This window comes from Eucalyptus grandis, chromosome 8 (assembly GCF_016545825.1).
Source record: "Eucalyptus grandis isolate ANBG69807.140 chromosome 8, ASM1654582v1, whole genome shotgun sequence".
Lineage (NCBI taxonomy): Eukaryota > Viridiplantae > Streptophyta > Magnoliopsida > Myrtales > Myrtaceae > Eucalyptus > Eucalyptus grandis.
Window position 1 is genome coordinate 3,441,228 of NC_052619.1, and position 15,917 is coordinate 3,457,144.

At 36.2% G+C, this 15,917-nt stretch overlaps 1 protein-coding gene across 1 annotated transcript; it reads left to right on the top strand.

The window, feature by feature from the left end:
• Positions 1 to 11,641: 11,641 nt before the first annotated feature.
• Positions 11,642 to 14,746, top strand: LOC104416185. The gene is made up of 4 exons (XM_039300515.1): positions 11,642 to 12,334; positions 13,124 to 13,438; positions 13,637 to 13,700; positions 13,826 to 14,746. Exons 1-2 carry the CDS (start codon positions 11,797 to 11,799, stop codon positions 13,201 to 13,203), a joined length of 618 nt encoding a protein of 205 aa, XP_039156449.1. The 5' UTR covers positions 11,642 to 11,796; the 3' UTR covers positions 13,204 to 13,438; positions 13,637 to 13,700; positions 13,826 to 14,746.
• Positions 14,747 to 15,917: the final 1,171 nt, after the last annotated feature.

The window sequence follows — 15,917 nt, forward strand, 5'->3', positions numbered from 1 at the left end:
TAAACAATTACTGTTCAGTAAAATCTGTGAATTTAATCGGGGGTGATTGAAAATTGTCAAAACTGTTTTTTTTTTTATTCCAACTAACAAAGTGAAAACAGCTCAATCATTGACCTCCCAATTATTACAAGAAGACTCTAGATGGTCTTCCGGATAAGCAGCAATCTCCTACGGCAAGCAGCACAACAAGTGATGGACGCATTAGACGACAGCCGTCGACATCACCATGATTTTGCTCGTGATGCAACTGCACTGTTCGATCCATCTGGAATATAATCTCGCACTTTACACTTAAAATATGTGCGTGCAAGACAAAATAATACGATGTAAATCTGACCGAAATATATCATCTAATAGAAGAATTATTTGATTTTTTTTTCGTTTCAAGTAAAGTGGTGACAATTATTATAGAGAATGAAAATTCATTTGAAAAAAAATCAATCGAATTATAAGAATATAGCTCGATCGACCTTTCATTATAAACATTAAATATGTGTTTTGATCACTCACGATTGGCACATCATCTATGTACAGTATCCTCACCTATTTAAATGCATAGAAAAAATGATTTTTTTTAAACTAAAAGGAGTCGTAGGTACCGATCCATTAAACTATTAATCTGGAGAGGTGTACATAGGCTTCGCGATTTCGAACTAAAGATCTTAGACCTTCTTTTCTTTCTTTTTATATGGTATAAAATACGAGAAAGAAATTCGTATATCTGAGCGGGTGCATGGAGACTCTTGTGGACGTGCGAATGTACGGTGATACGGTGGGGAGGCGATGCAGAGGATGGGGCCGGGTGGGGGAGCGGCTGACCCCATTTTCGTCGTGAGCGGGGTGGTGGTGGGCGACCGAAGACGGAAGTGGGGGACGACCCGTGTCTTTAGCGGGAGGCAATTATTAAGGCGATGGCGACGGGCCACGTGGGTGGGTGGGCAGTAATTGTCTCCGATTGCAGGAGAGACCGCGGAAGAAGGGACCAATCCCGTGGCCCTACGTGGCTCTTCCTGTATCACGTCAGTCCCCTCCCCCGGTCCCACCTCCCAATTGATCACGACGATGATGATGATGATGATGATGTGATGGTGATGATGATGATGATGATGCTGATGGTGATGGTGAACATATGCATGCATGGTTGGATACATTCTATACGCCCGTGATTGTGTGGATGCATGCGGTATTTAATTGTTTTCGGTCGGCATGAAAAAAAAGGGTTGTATTGTTTATTCAAAATGATACGTGTGGCAAAGCAAATCAAAATAGAGCAAAGCCTGAAATACTGCAAAATAAATTTATTCGGTAATCAATCACTGGATCTCATATCGTCATCAGTGATGAGCACATATCGGAAATTCTTCTCTTAATACAAACGACATTGCGACTAGGTTCAATTTCTTCTATACTATCGTCATAAGAAGATAGCCAAACCATTGAAGCTAGAGATTGATGACTCATACACGAATTAAGTATAAAGGTATCAAATCTGAAGGCATATTTATTAAACTCCTGGATCTAGATGGAGAGATGATAGCTCCCAAATCTATAACTAGAATTATAGAGTTCAAACTCTTGTATCTTTTGACAAAAAAAGCTCCCGAATCTAAAAATAAACTGGAAAATGGAATTCTCATATCTAAATCAATAGAGAAGAATAAGTAACAACATAACAATAAAACATAAGCAAAATCAAAGAGAGACAGAGAAGGAGGGTACCACTAAAGGTTGAAGAAGAGGATAGAGAAAGAAAACAAAGGGAGAGAAAAAAAAAAGTCTTTTTAACTTCTTACAGACCAACTTCCACAATCTTCGTGGGTAATCATCATATGATGAACCTTCTTTCCATTTGATTTTCAATTAATTGGGTGATTTTGTCTTTTAATGTACATAGTTATTGTTTATCAACACTGAAATTTGAAATTAGGACAAAACCAAATGAAAAAAAAAAAACACCATTCTTTTTATCATGATGGTTAAAAATACTTCTGCCATTGATGTTGTCCGAATTTATTCGAGCATTCAACTAATTCCACTGTATCTAGATAATTCCACGCCTTTATAAAAGCCAATAATTGTCATATCAAATAGATGTCGTGAGATGATATTAAATCAGTTCAGATATGACTTTTTCTTATCATGCATACTCAATAGACCTCTGAAAGATTATGTGATGGTCATCGGGTAAATTGTTGCAATATCGGGTTTTAATCTTAAAAGAAAGATTTCCCATTTTAGCTGGTATTTCTTATAACAAATATTTGTACTATGTTCATGCTGAATATTAGGGGGAAAGAAGGAAAAAGTAAAGGACCACTTGACAGCCGAAAAGAAAGTGTCCTGTGGAGCTCTGGTCTGGCTCGTCAGAGGCCCTCAAATTTTATGGATCTCCTCGATCCGAGCTGGATGAGCTGTCCAGCCATTGTTGTCGGCTTGGCTTGGTTTGTCTGATTCGGATATTCCATTTCTTGAGTTGGAATATCTTTTAACATATCTATTGACAAGCACATTATTATTCTTTCTTTCTTTTTTGGCAAGAAATAAGTCCAATAAACATCATCCAACCATTTTGCCACCAAGTACCATACAAAATAAACCTTATCAAAAGGCTTCTAAACGAAATAATCCAAAAAAAAAAGAAAAAAAAAATATTACAAGATAGAGCCCGTCGCTCAAATGGTTATATTATAAGGTTTACAAGTCACGATATATTTGGTTCGAATCCCTCCTCACTCACAACCAGTTCAGAAGGGGAAGGATCTTTCCTCACCATAGTGAAATGGTGTACGATATAATGCTGGTGTAAAAGTTCTCCCGAAATTGCTGAATTTTTTTGGGGTGAATTCACGGCATCGTTGAGCTTCTCTCCCATTTCTTTTTTCTTTTCATGCCGACTCAATTTCATGCTTTCTTTTTTATCAATTCGTTCGAAGTATATTTTTATCAATTTTTCCTTAAATTATGACCTTTGGCAACACTTTTCTCAATCTATTGCACACAAATGGCAAACCTCGTGACCCATATTTTATTGATAAAGGATGAATTAAGTAAGCTCTGTCCCAACAGCTTAAGGCTGCCAAACGCAGACCCTTCTACATGCTAGCATGGAGAAAAAGTGCTTTCATGGACCCACCATTTAATATTTGTTAATTTTAGGCATCACCCACCATATAATAAAAATATTTCACTACAATTTTATATCATTTTGGCAGCCAATTCGGTGCTAAAAGTTACGTTTAGATCCGGCATCTCCGGAAATGATGCCTGGGAATTATCCCATCTCCAAAGACACAATCACACTGCCGTCCTCTAGCTTGGATCGAATCATCTAGTGAATATTGCGCATTAATTATATAATTTAGGAATCGCAAGTGGTCGTAAATTAAAATTAAAATTAAAATATTTTCCTTGGGTCAACCGTAACATTATTATGTTCTTTTTTGTTTCTATCCTTGCCAACTTGCCCTGCCGCCACAAAAACCATCAAGTGACTACATTCAAGACACCTGTCGTTGTCTTTTTGTATTAGTGTTTTAGTTGAATTTGTATTTGTCTTTCACACGTTAAACTTATCTTTAACTAAACTTATCTCCAGCTAGCTCCACTAAATACTACTTTGTGCAAAAATTGCTTTGGAATAAGAGTTAAATACAAAAGATTGAATATAGAATAATTTATTTTTCAAAAATGAAATAAATATATTTTAAGAAATGATAACTTAGAGCAATTATAAAAATAAATGAACGAAAAATATTTTTATCACCCAGGAAAATATTTTGATATAAATTTTTATCCATAATAAAAATGTTTTACATCAACTAATAATTTCAAGTGAAAGAAACAATTATTTTTAGGAAATTTTCATTAAATAATTCATTTTCGAGGGTGATATCTAACATCGTTGTCTGAGTCACTTTTATGTTTATCCATTTGTTGACGTTTCTACTCTGCTGCTTTCGAGGGTAACATCAAAATTTGACCTTTATAGAAGCCATTCTACTTTGTAAGAAAAAGAAAGAAACCCAAATTTATATAGATGTCTCGTAATCTTTTTAACCAATGAATTTTCGTCAAATGGCATGTTTGAATTAGTAATTTATAGGACAATTAGAGACCTCGTTTAATTTTTCTTTTTTTGGAGTGTTGCATAAGATGATAAACGTGGCAGCCTTTTTTGACTGTAATAAAAAAAGTAAAAAATAATTCCGGGAGCCATCGGGATTTATCCCTTCATTGACCACCCCTCTCTTGCCATTATCTTGCACATGGATTTTCCTTTTACGGCACTTCAAAAAATTGTTTAACTAGTTTCTGTATAAATTTCTGTATAACAAGTTTCTTTGCATTCAAATGTTAAATTTGAACGCAAAGAGACAATTTGTATAGTTCTCTACGCTTCCAATTACAATACGAGCTAGGCTTCTTACAAAAATTATGCAAGGGACGACCCTATCGAACATTTAAATTTCTCAAAGCTGAAATTTTCAGTGAAAAAGATAAATTTATGTTATTATGCACATCATATGAAGAAGAGTACAAGACTTCCATATGAAGGGAGATAAAAGTAATTAAACTTAATTACAAAGTTAGGGTAAATCGCTATTAACCTAATCTTAAATCATAACCTTAAATTTCTCTTTAACACTTAGTATGTAGAATTTTTCTTAGGGATATAAGCATTAAAAATCTTAACACTTGTCGAGAAAGTGTAATTTAATCCTAAAACTTTTAAAAAGTGCAATTAAGTCATAAAATTTATTTATAAAGTGTAATGAAGTCATGAAACTTTCAAAAGTGTAATCAAATCCTAAAACAAGAATTTCGACTCCATAAATTTTGATTTCCTTGAGTAAATTTTCCAATTTTATTGCACTACTTTCGAATATAATATTCTTTTTCAATCGACGTGGCAATTTTTCCACCATACTGCACACATCCTTACTTGTTTATCTTTTGTCTTATATGATGTGGGTGAGTGTGTGTGTGTCTACGTTTTGTTTTCTTCTCTTTTACGTCTCTTTTTGCTATAGCAATTTCCAATTCCACATGATCCTTGAATCCTTTCTATGTGGTCCTTTTTGTACACACATCCCTTTCCCTTGAAGCAAATTTATTTTGGAAATATTCGTTTTAAATACCAACAAAATAGTAGAATAGTCTCTTCCAATTCTCTTGTTATTTTTTGTTATTTTTCCATCCTTTTTGGCCCACTTATTCTGGATTTTGTTTTAATTAAGCAGGACCACCCAATGTTGGTCCCAATCCATTCATGGCTTTTCTTCTCGTGTGTTTCAGTTGTACCTTCAACTTTACCCCCACCCTCCTCCTCCTCCAACCACCACCCGATTATTGCAATCTAGTGGTCCGGGCTAATTTTTCGCAAATGTAAAGTCACGAGCTTGAAACCTTTTAGCCAAAAAAGTGGATTCATATAACGAAGTTATTAATTGGAAAGAGGAAATTCAGGCGCAGATGAGGTCATGTATAAAATCTAACTCTCCACCGAATGTGGGGCCTCGGTAGTGATTTTCCCAACACGATCTCTCGAAATTTAATGGCGCTTGCTTTTGGCTTTACAAATTGATCGAGAAATACTTACGTGACCTTAGTCCATCTTGTTCAACTCAATGACGCATTTTGATTTTTGAGGGGTTACTTCACAGCAAATAAGAGGGCAAAAGGGTGCTTTGATCCCGTAATTAGTTCTGCCTGACACGTTTAATTTGAGTAGATTTAGTGTATTTAGGCTTAAAGGATATTTCTTTTCTAACAAACAGATATTTCTTGGAAGGTCTGAAGAACAGAATTCAGACACCAGTCAACGATCTATATTACTAGATATAGCCAAACCCAAATGATGGGCCTATGCATGCTAACAATTAAGTAGGTCATTCCCGAAAAAGGAAAAGCTTCTGTAAGCAAAAGAAAAGGCACACTAAGGGTTTCTATGTGTGTAGGCAAGAAATTGAAACTCTCATATGTAATTTTTAGAGAAAAGGTCATAAGAAGCTCAAAATTATGTTTATTGTGATATCTTTATTTTAATTTTTTTTTGTGACATAAAAAATCTAAAATTATGCCAATATCACACAATTACCCTACACTTTTTCTTATGCCGTCAAAAACTCTAAATTTGTACTTGTATAATATTTTTATCTTACATCAAAATTCCGTCAAATGATATTCTAGACAAAAAATACTTTATTTTTATTTCACTAAGCTATATGGGCACTATGTCAACACCATTTGTCATTCATTGGTCATATGGGTATGTTTTTAACAATGCTCATTGATGAAACCTTGATGGAAGATAAATATACTATGCAAGTATAAGTTTGGGATTTTTTGCATTACAAAAAAATATTTTAGTTATATGTGTTGCAATGGGCATAATTTGAGATGTTTGATGACTTATTTTTTTTCCCTAAATTCATTAACCATTAGGTCGATGGATCTTCCAAATAACACATGGAGCCAATTTGATCCAACTATACGAGCATACCGAACTTGCAAGCATGAGCACACATATAACGACACGTGTCTTTAATCGAAACGCTTAAATATTTTTCTTTTTTTTGTACATATCTCTAAAATTATCCGAGTGTTAATGAGTCATCCGGATCGTGCCTCATCATCTCATTCACGTAAATAAAGACAACCCCATGTGCCTTTAGTCTCGAGTCGACATCCTTTGATACAATTCCAAAATGGACCGTGCAAGGTTGAACCTAAAGAGACCAGGCATGATTGGATAAGGATGGACACTCGAGCTGTTGCCTTACCCAAGAATCAAAACACACAAAACGTGTTTTCAAAAGCGTCATTGTCAAAAAGGGGCACGAAAGGGTTGCAATTTATCAAATTTTGAAAATCTAAAAGATATGTTTCTTTCTTACTTTCTTTCTTTCTTTTTTTAACTCGCGATAGGGTTTGATCCAGGGCATGAGATAAAAACACAGCTATCACTATTAAGAAAGGGACTAATTTCCTGAAAATTTTCAAATATTAAGTCTAATCTCAATTTTACCTCTAACTTTTTTGTCTTGTGCAAACAAAAGTCCCCAACGTTCACTTTAATCCCAAATTCATCCATGAGTTCAAACATACCCATCGACTTCTTTAAAAATTATCAACATCAAGAGGCTATTCTAGTTGCATGCGAAAGTAAGAGTGTTGATGAATATGCAAATTATGATAATGAACATTTGACTGACCCTAATATAAATAATTTTGAATAAACTAGTGATGATTTTTCGACGTAAGTTAACAGATTTGAAACTAAAGTGAAAGTTGTGGGGTTTTTTTTTTTTTTTAGACTAAAAAATATTTGGGGCTTGGGATTGGACCTAAAGTTGAGGCTTCTAAGTCTCACATTAGAAACATGTCAGTTTTCCCATCTCCTAGATATTTGAACTTTGTTATTGTTATTGATTGCTCAAGCCCATATTTTAGAAAGTGATTCTTTTGGATTGTGCATATAAGATGATTTGAAGGATCTCTCTCTATCCTTTTAATTTATGCAGTCGACTAATGTGATACGTAGAAGCAAAAACTTGTAAAGCGATATTGTCCTTTGATTCTAGTTGAAGAAAGCTCCTTGATCCAATCATACCTCGAATTGGTGAGTCATAAATTATGAATATCACTTTTATAAAAACTTAATCAAAATTAAACATGGATAATATACATATTTATAATCCATCAATGAAGACATGATTAGAAGATACTTCTTCCAACCTACATAAGCCCCTTGTAATCGATATCTTTAAATGTTGAACCTTGACTAATCGTAGGCATTGATCGGTTTTTTTTTCCTTTAGCATGACATGTTGAATAGATTTTGTACCCTAAAATATCATTGAAATTATATTCTTGATAATATTCTCTTTGCCAGAGAGTAAATTTTCACTAGTCTATTCGTGACACAAACTTATCAAAAGAGGAGAGCCATATAATCTTGAAGAAGTTGTGGAGCCACGTCACGAACATCCTCCTTAATGTCTATTGATTGGGCGAGTCATCGAACTGGTCTCCAAGTTCATCCAAAATCAATTGTAGAAATTATTTTACACACGAACTCCTAAAATAGATCGGAAGAAAAAATAAAAGACAATCAAAGTAAGAAAAAGAAGATTAAAGATTAAGTAGGCTCTTAATCCGGAGCCGAGAGACTATAGGAGAGCTTAAAAAAAGGAAGAGTTTTTGGGAGATGAGGGGGCTTGCCGACAGAGAGAGAAGAACGAACCCGAGTTTTACCTCGTTTTTGATATTATTTGATTTGACTCACTGACACCGTTCAATGGAGATAATGACAAAAATGCACTTGCTATAATAAATAACTTACTGTAGTAATCAAACGATAAATCAATTATTTGACGCGATGTTAGTACGTCTCAATAGTGAAAGAAGAAAAACAATCACCATCATTTTAGACCATGGAAAAGTGCATGCCAAGTTAAAACATGTTACCAACCAAAAAAAAAAAACTTTCATCAATTAATAAAAAGTTATGTGTTAAATCATTAAAAAAAAAAAGTGGTAAATTCCCAGGGTAAATTAGATTGAGATTGGCTATCAATAGGGGTGATCGGGTACAAAGTGAGTAGGGTCTATACCTGAATTATGTACCCGACACTATTATAACCGGTTCCCATTTTTTGGACCATGTACCCAACCTTATATCCATTCATCATGTTTTTCCGATCCGGTTCTAGGGTCAACCCTGTTTTCATTGGAACCTATTTTGCAATTTCTCGATATCCTATACGACTTTGAATTCTATATTAATATGTAAGAAAATAACGTAATTTTCATAATTTGTATCGAAATATTAAGCACTTATAATAAATAAATACATGAACTTTTTGAGTAAATAAAAAATTAAAGATTTACAGGGCTAATTATAATAAATAAAATCATAAGGTAAAGAATTAGCAATATACATGGGTCTAATAGTAGTCTTATTCCCATAATTACTACATGAAGCTACTCATTTATGCAAGCATAACTTCTCTTACAAAAGAGAAATTAAGCGAGCTAATTTTTACTCAAGGAAATCAAAATTCATTGGTCATATGGGTATATTTTTAATGATGTTTATTGATGAGATCTTGACGGAAGATAAATGTACAATGTAAGTATAAGTTTGGGATTTTTTGCATTACAAAAAATATTTTTGATATATGTGTTGCAATGGGCATAATTTGAGATGTTTGATGACTTCTTTTTTTCCTAAATTCATTAACCATTAGGTTGATAGATCTTCCATATAACACATGAAGCCAATTTGATCCAACCATACGAGCATACTAAACTTGAAAGCATGAGCACACATATAACGACACGTGTCTTCAATCGAAACACTTAAATGTTTTTTTTTTTTTGTACATATCTCTAAAATTATCCGAGTGTTAATGAGTCATCCGGATCGTGCCTAGTCATCTCATTCACGTTAATAAAGACAACCCCATGTGCCTTCAGTCTCGACATCCTTTGATACAACTCCAAAATGGACCGTGCAAGGTTGAACCTAAAGAGACCAGGCATGATCGGATAAGGATGGACGCCTGAGCTGTTGCCTTACCCAAGAATCGAAATACACAAAACGTGTTTTTCAAAAGCGACATTGTCAAAAAGGGGCACGAAAGGGGTGCGATTTATCAAATTTCGAAAATCTAAAAGATATGTTTCTTTCTTTCTTTCTTTTTAACTCGCGATATGATCCAGGGCTTGAGATAAAAACACAGCTATCACTATTAAGAAAGTGACTAATTTCCTAAAAATTTTCAAATATTAAGTCTAATCCCAATTTTACCTCTAACTTTTTTGTCTTGTGCAAACAAAAGTCCCCAACGTTCACTTTAATCCCAAATTCATCCATGAGTCCAAACATACCCATCGACTTTTTAAAATTATCAACATCGAGAGGCCGTTCTAGTTGCATGTGAAAGTAAGGGTGTTAATGAATATGCAAATTCTGATAATGAACCTCTAATTGACCTTAATGTAAATAATTTTGAAGAAACTAGTGATGATTTTTCAACATAAGTTGACAAATTTGAAACTAAAGTGAAAGTTACTGTTTTTTTTTAGACTAAAAAATATTTGGGGCTTAGGATTGGACCTAAAGTTGAGGCTTTTAAGTATCACATTAGAAAGATTGCAATTTTCCCATCTTGTAGATATTTGAACTTTGTTATTGTTATTGATCGCATAGGCCCATATTTTAGAAAGTGACTCTTTTGGATTGTGCATATACAATGATTTGAAGGATCTCTCTATCCTTTTAACTTATGCAGTCGACTAATGTGATATGTAGAAGCATACTCTTGTAAAGCGATATTGTCCTTTGATTCTAGTCGAAGAAAGCTCCTTGATCCAATCATACCTCAAATTGGCGAGTCATAAATTATGAATATCACCTATATACAAACTTAATCAAAATTAAACATAGATAATATCCATATTGATAATCCATCAATGAAGACATGATTAGAAGAAACTTCTTCCAACCTACATAAGCCCCTTGTAATTGATATCTTTCAATGTCAAACCTTGAGTAATAGTAGGCATCGATCAGTTTTTTTTTTCCTTTAGCATGACATGTTGAATAGATTTTGTATCCTAAAATATTGTTAAAATTATATTCTTGAGAATATTCTCTTTGCCAAAGAGTAAATTTTCACTAGTTTATTAGTGACACAAATTCATCAAGAGAGGAGAGCCGTCTAATCTCGAAAAAGTTGTGGAGCCACATCACAAACATCCTTCTTAGTGACTATCGATTGGGCGAGTCATCAACTGGTCTCCTATTCACTCAAGATCAATTGTAGAAATTTGTTTATGCACAAACTCCTAAAATATATAAGGAGGAAAAAATAAGAGACAATCAAAGTAAAGAAAAAGAAAATTAAAGAATAAGTAGGCTCTTAATTCGGAGCTGAAAGACTATAGGAGAGCTTCAAAAGAAGGAAGAGTTTTTGGAGATCAGGGGGCTTGCCGACAGAGAGAAGAACGAACCCGCGTTTTACCTCGTTTTTGATATTATTTGATTTGACTTGTCAACACGGTTCAATGGATATAACGACAAAAATGTACTTGCTATAATCAAAAAGTTACTGTAGTAATCAAACAATAAATCAATCATTTCACGCGATATCAGTACGTCTTAATAGTGAAATAAGAAATATAATCACTATCATCTTAGAACGCGGAAACGTGTATGCTAAGTTAAAACATGTTAAAGTTACACTTTAACTTTTATCAATTAATAAAAAGTTCTTTGTGCGCTCAATCATAGAAAAAACAAAAGATTGGTCAATTACCAGGGTAAATTAGATTGAGACTGGCTATCAAAATATGATTTATTTGTGCAGCAATTCAATAAAAGACAAAAAAAAAGAAAAGAAAAATAAGAAAAAAGAAGAAGAGAAAAGCAATGAAAACACGCGTCCCCTCTGCCCTGTCACCTTCCATCACCCATCCCATTCACTGTAGTCACACCTGACAGCTGTCAGACACATCCGGACCACATCATCCGTCCATCCATCCATCCATGGACATCATCATGCGTCGACCAAACCCACTCATCATGTCTTCACATACATCAATCCACGCCCGATTTTCTCTCTCCTTTTCTCGGAAAGAAATCGTGGGAAAATCGCAAGAAAAACGCTCTCGCCTTTTCCCCCCCTCTGGATCCACCTTTTATAAGCAGCCTCTGTCTCTCCGCCTCTCGCACATTCACCTCCCAGAGAGAGAGAGAGAGAGAGAGAGAGAGAGAAGTAGAGAGAGAAAATGGTAGTCGTTTCTTTCGAATCTAGATCTGGGTTTTCTTCGGTCAAGCCAATTGGCCGAGAAACCCTGCAGAACGAGGCCTTCCCGTGCGACTCGGCGTCGGACTTCGATGCCCAGATCGAGGAATGGCCGTTCTTGACCTCCCCCACCTACGCCGACGCGCAAGCGATCCAGGGCACCGTTAAGAAGAAGGAGGAGGAGGTGAAGAAGCTGCAGAAGAAGAAGAGCCAGGTGTTGCTGGAGGGGTACGTGGAGGCGGCGGACGAGGACGACCTGGTGCGGACCAAGAGCTTGACGGACGAGGACCTTGACGAGCTCAAAGGGTGCTTGGATCTCGGCTTCGGGTTCAGCTACGACGAGATTCCCGAGCTCTGCAACACCTTGCCCGCCCTCGAGCTGTGCTACTCGATGAGCCAGAAGTTCCAGCTCGACGACCACCAGAAGTCGCCGGAGAGATCCGCCCCGCCGTCGTCCGTGACGGAGTCCCCTCCGGCCGCGGCCGCCAGCCCCATCGCCAGCTGGAAGATCTCTAGCCCTGGTGAGCACTACGTCCAATCATTTTGATTATAGAGTAGCTTCCGAGATTGCTTTCTGTGTGTGTGATTAGATCTGTTGACGTCGATCTGACTTTGAGATCTTGATCGAGTTGAGGCTACGGCGTCGACTGTTTAATTTCCTCAAGAATTCATTTTGCCTTGCTTCTGCTTTGATATGCGGCGGTACTTTAGGAGATGCAATTATAGCGAGCTGTGGCTTTGATGGTTTTGTTTTGTCTGCTCGAGTTAGGTCCTGAATTCCTGGATTTTATTCGTGGTGGGGGGTTGTAGGATATTTCTTCTAGCAGTTTGTGAAAATTGGAATTGATTGGATTTTGCAAATCGTAGTTGTTCTCCAGATGGTGTCTCGGTTGTCTTCATAAAACAGTTTACAGGGCTTCAACATTGAATGAATTCAAGTATTTCTATGGTCTATGGTTGTCAGATCTGTGTTGTTTCCAAGCTAACTCATTGTGGGTGAAGTAGCAAGTTTTGATGTGAATAATTGTCGAATTTTGTCCAATCGGTTCTCATTTTATTCTTTAGTTTCTTGATGTTTGATATGTATGTGGAATGAAGATTGAGAGTAAATGCATATCTAGCCCTCATCACCCAGCTCTAAAATCCATGTCACTGTGGCACGTGGAGACTCTGATTCTCTGGTGCTTAAATGGTCTTACGACTCTATGGTCTATGTCTTACCTTCTATTACCGGCACTTGAATATTTCTTCACTTTCAGTTTTGGGGTGTCAGTGTTCTGATTTTCCATTGCTGTGATTCTGTTGATCAGGTGATCATCCTGAAGATGTTAAAGCAAGACTCAAGTTTTGGGCTCAAACCGTCGCTTGCACAGTTAGATTATGCAGCTAAAAAGCTCGCATGGTTAGCTCGCATGGAGACATGTGGCTTCATTCATTAAGGAGAAACGCATGGGTTGAATAGCCCAAATCTGCGAGACCCCACAGTACTCTTATCTGTTTCCGCAAAGTCTTGGGTTTCAGGAACTGGAAACCTCTCTGCGACTTTGGAGCCGGGGTGGACAACGTCCAAACATCGAATTGTCCGGCTTTGAAGAAGTTGAAGAAGAGGGGACTGAATGTCTCAGGTTTGAAATCAACCAGCAATCCATCTGAGACTGATTTAAATGTGACCAGAGGCTTAATTCTATATTTACTTGTAATTGCAAGACTTAGAATAAATTTCTCATTCATTGACTTAGAGGCTTAATTCTTCTTGGTCATTCTTGTGCTATGTCTTTTGTGGCTGTCGGTTCCTCGACCTAAGCTGTTCATTTTCTATGCAGAGGCAAGAATTCTTCTTTATTACAAGTTTTCTCAGACTAACAGCAGACCTCTGTGTAGGCCGAGGTATACTAATCTAACTGGGTGAATTAACTTTGGTGCTCACTATTATGGTCCATTTTTTTAGTTCTTTTTCGGTAACTCACCAAGTCTAAGATGTGCTGATTTCTCTTCATCCATCCAATGGATAGATGATGAAGAACACCCATTTGGGCAATAATGTGGTGCCGAGCAAAAGGAGGGAGTGAGAAGTAGAAAGATGCTGCTTCCGACACCTCCTAATAGGTCTCCACATCATCCATCTCTCTGACTTTGTTTCATTGATTCTCTTGTCCTTCCCATTGTATGAATTTTGGACGACTGCTAACAACGATGTGCTTGACGGCCCCCTGGTTTCGGTTTGGTTCTTGTGTGATGGTTTTACATGTTCTGGAAAATGATCCACTTGAAAGTAGTCGACCATAGATCAAGTTTGGCTATCATGTGGACTGGAAAAGACTCGCATGAATGGTGTTGTTATCCGTTAATTCATTGTAATGGTCTGTAGTATTATGCATCGTCTATGGCCTCCTAGCAAGTGAGATTTATGTATATCTGTAGCAACCAAGTGCTTGGAAATTTTGCTTATATAGTGTTTTCAGATGATTAATACTCATTAGAGAGGGGAATTTGCATCAACATTTCCTGGAACTGGAGGTCTTGTCTTTTAAGGTCTAAGGTAATCTTGGAATATATAATTGCAAAAGCATCCTAGTTTGCCAGCTTTTGTTTCCGCATCGCTGGGGTGGTCTAGCAGAGAGGAGTCTTGTTGACAGTCTGGAGGTTCCCGGTCTGTTCTACGACTCCTATTTCTTCCTTTCGAGCATTTCATCTAACCAATTAGCCATCTTTCTTTCTAGCACTCACATTTGTTATTTTGCGCAGCATGCTGCCGCTTAGCTCGAAGTTACTGAAGATAACTGCATCGTTTTTCCGCGTGTTTTTCTTTTATTGTTGTGAATTAAACACTGGGTACTCAAGCATTTTCGGCATGGTTCTCCGGAATGTGCCATGCACCATGGTTTAAGCGTATGTGTTCGAGGTCGTTTAAACTGTGCTCTGCTTCTGAATCATTCAGATGCGTCCTTGTCTTGTTGAAAAGCATCGAATCGAATTCCGTTCTATCGCTACAACAAAGTAGGATCGTCCTGCACTTTGCGAATTGATTGTCGCGTGTGAAAAGACGGCATGCTGTCTCATCGGACATGGTTCGGCTCTAGAATTTTCTGGTGCGACCGAACGAAGCTCTCTTATGGTTGCAGTCAAATTAAGGTGTACGAGGAGTTCTCCAGTGTGAATTCTCTATACCTAAGTACATTTGAACTAATTTATAATGAGATGAATTCAGTGACGGACAAGATTAAATAAGTTTTTATCTGAGCTAATATAGAAATTTGTTAAGGGCGATAGAAACTAAACGTTAAAACAGATTTGACAATAAATCAAAGCACTCTTTTTCTGTACAAAAAACTGTTTTTGCGATTGGATTCCACACAATGCAGTCTTTGATCTATCAATCGATATGTATAGGCCAGACCATGTTTCTATCCTCACTATTTGTGTCGAAATTTGCCCTTGCATCACATAATAAAATTACTCATTACATTGTCTTCGTTTAGTAACCACCCAACTGACGTATCTTTATCCAATATATATTATAGTTGCACTCAATTAAATAATTGCTCGAATTCCTAATAAGATGATTCCCTTTTGCCCAGACAGTCACTTATATTTGATTATAGATATTAATAGAAGAATATGAACACTAAAAAGATGAGAAAGGAAAGAAGAAGAAAACATTTAGAAATCACTAAAAAGATGAGAAAGGAAAGAAGAAGAAAACATTTAGAAATCAGTGAATTTTCTGGGAATCTCATAGGAGAAATTAGAGTGCGCATGACAAAATTTCTGGAATAGAAATTGATTTATTAATTTCTACTTCCCGAGCAAGTTCATTTCTATTTCTGGAACAAAAATCCATTTGATAACAGAATAAAATTTCTATTTCTAAGAATAGAAATTGATTAGTTAACAACATAGGAAATTCTCAAATATAAAATAATAATCGAAATAATACTAATAGAAAAGTAAAGAAGCTTTGATTTGGGGCATCTCATGTTTCTGCATCAAATCAAATCATCATTCATCTGTCTTACCAAGACTCTGAACTTAAAGAACTGAAGAAAAACGCTTCACACATTCCACTGATGCATTCAAGCAAAGAGAATGCTATTGGACACCACC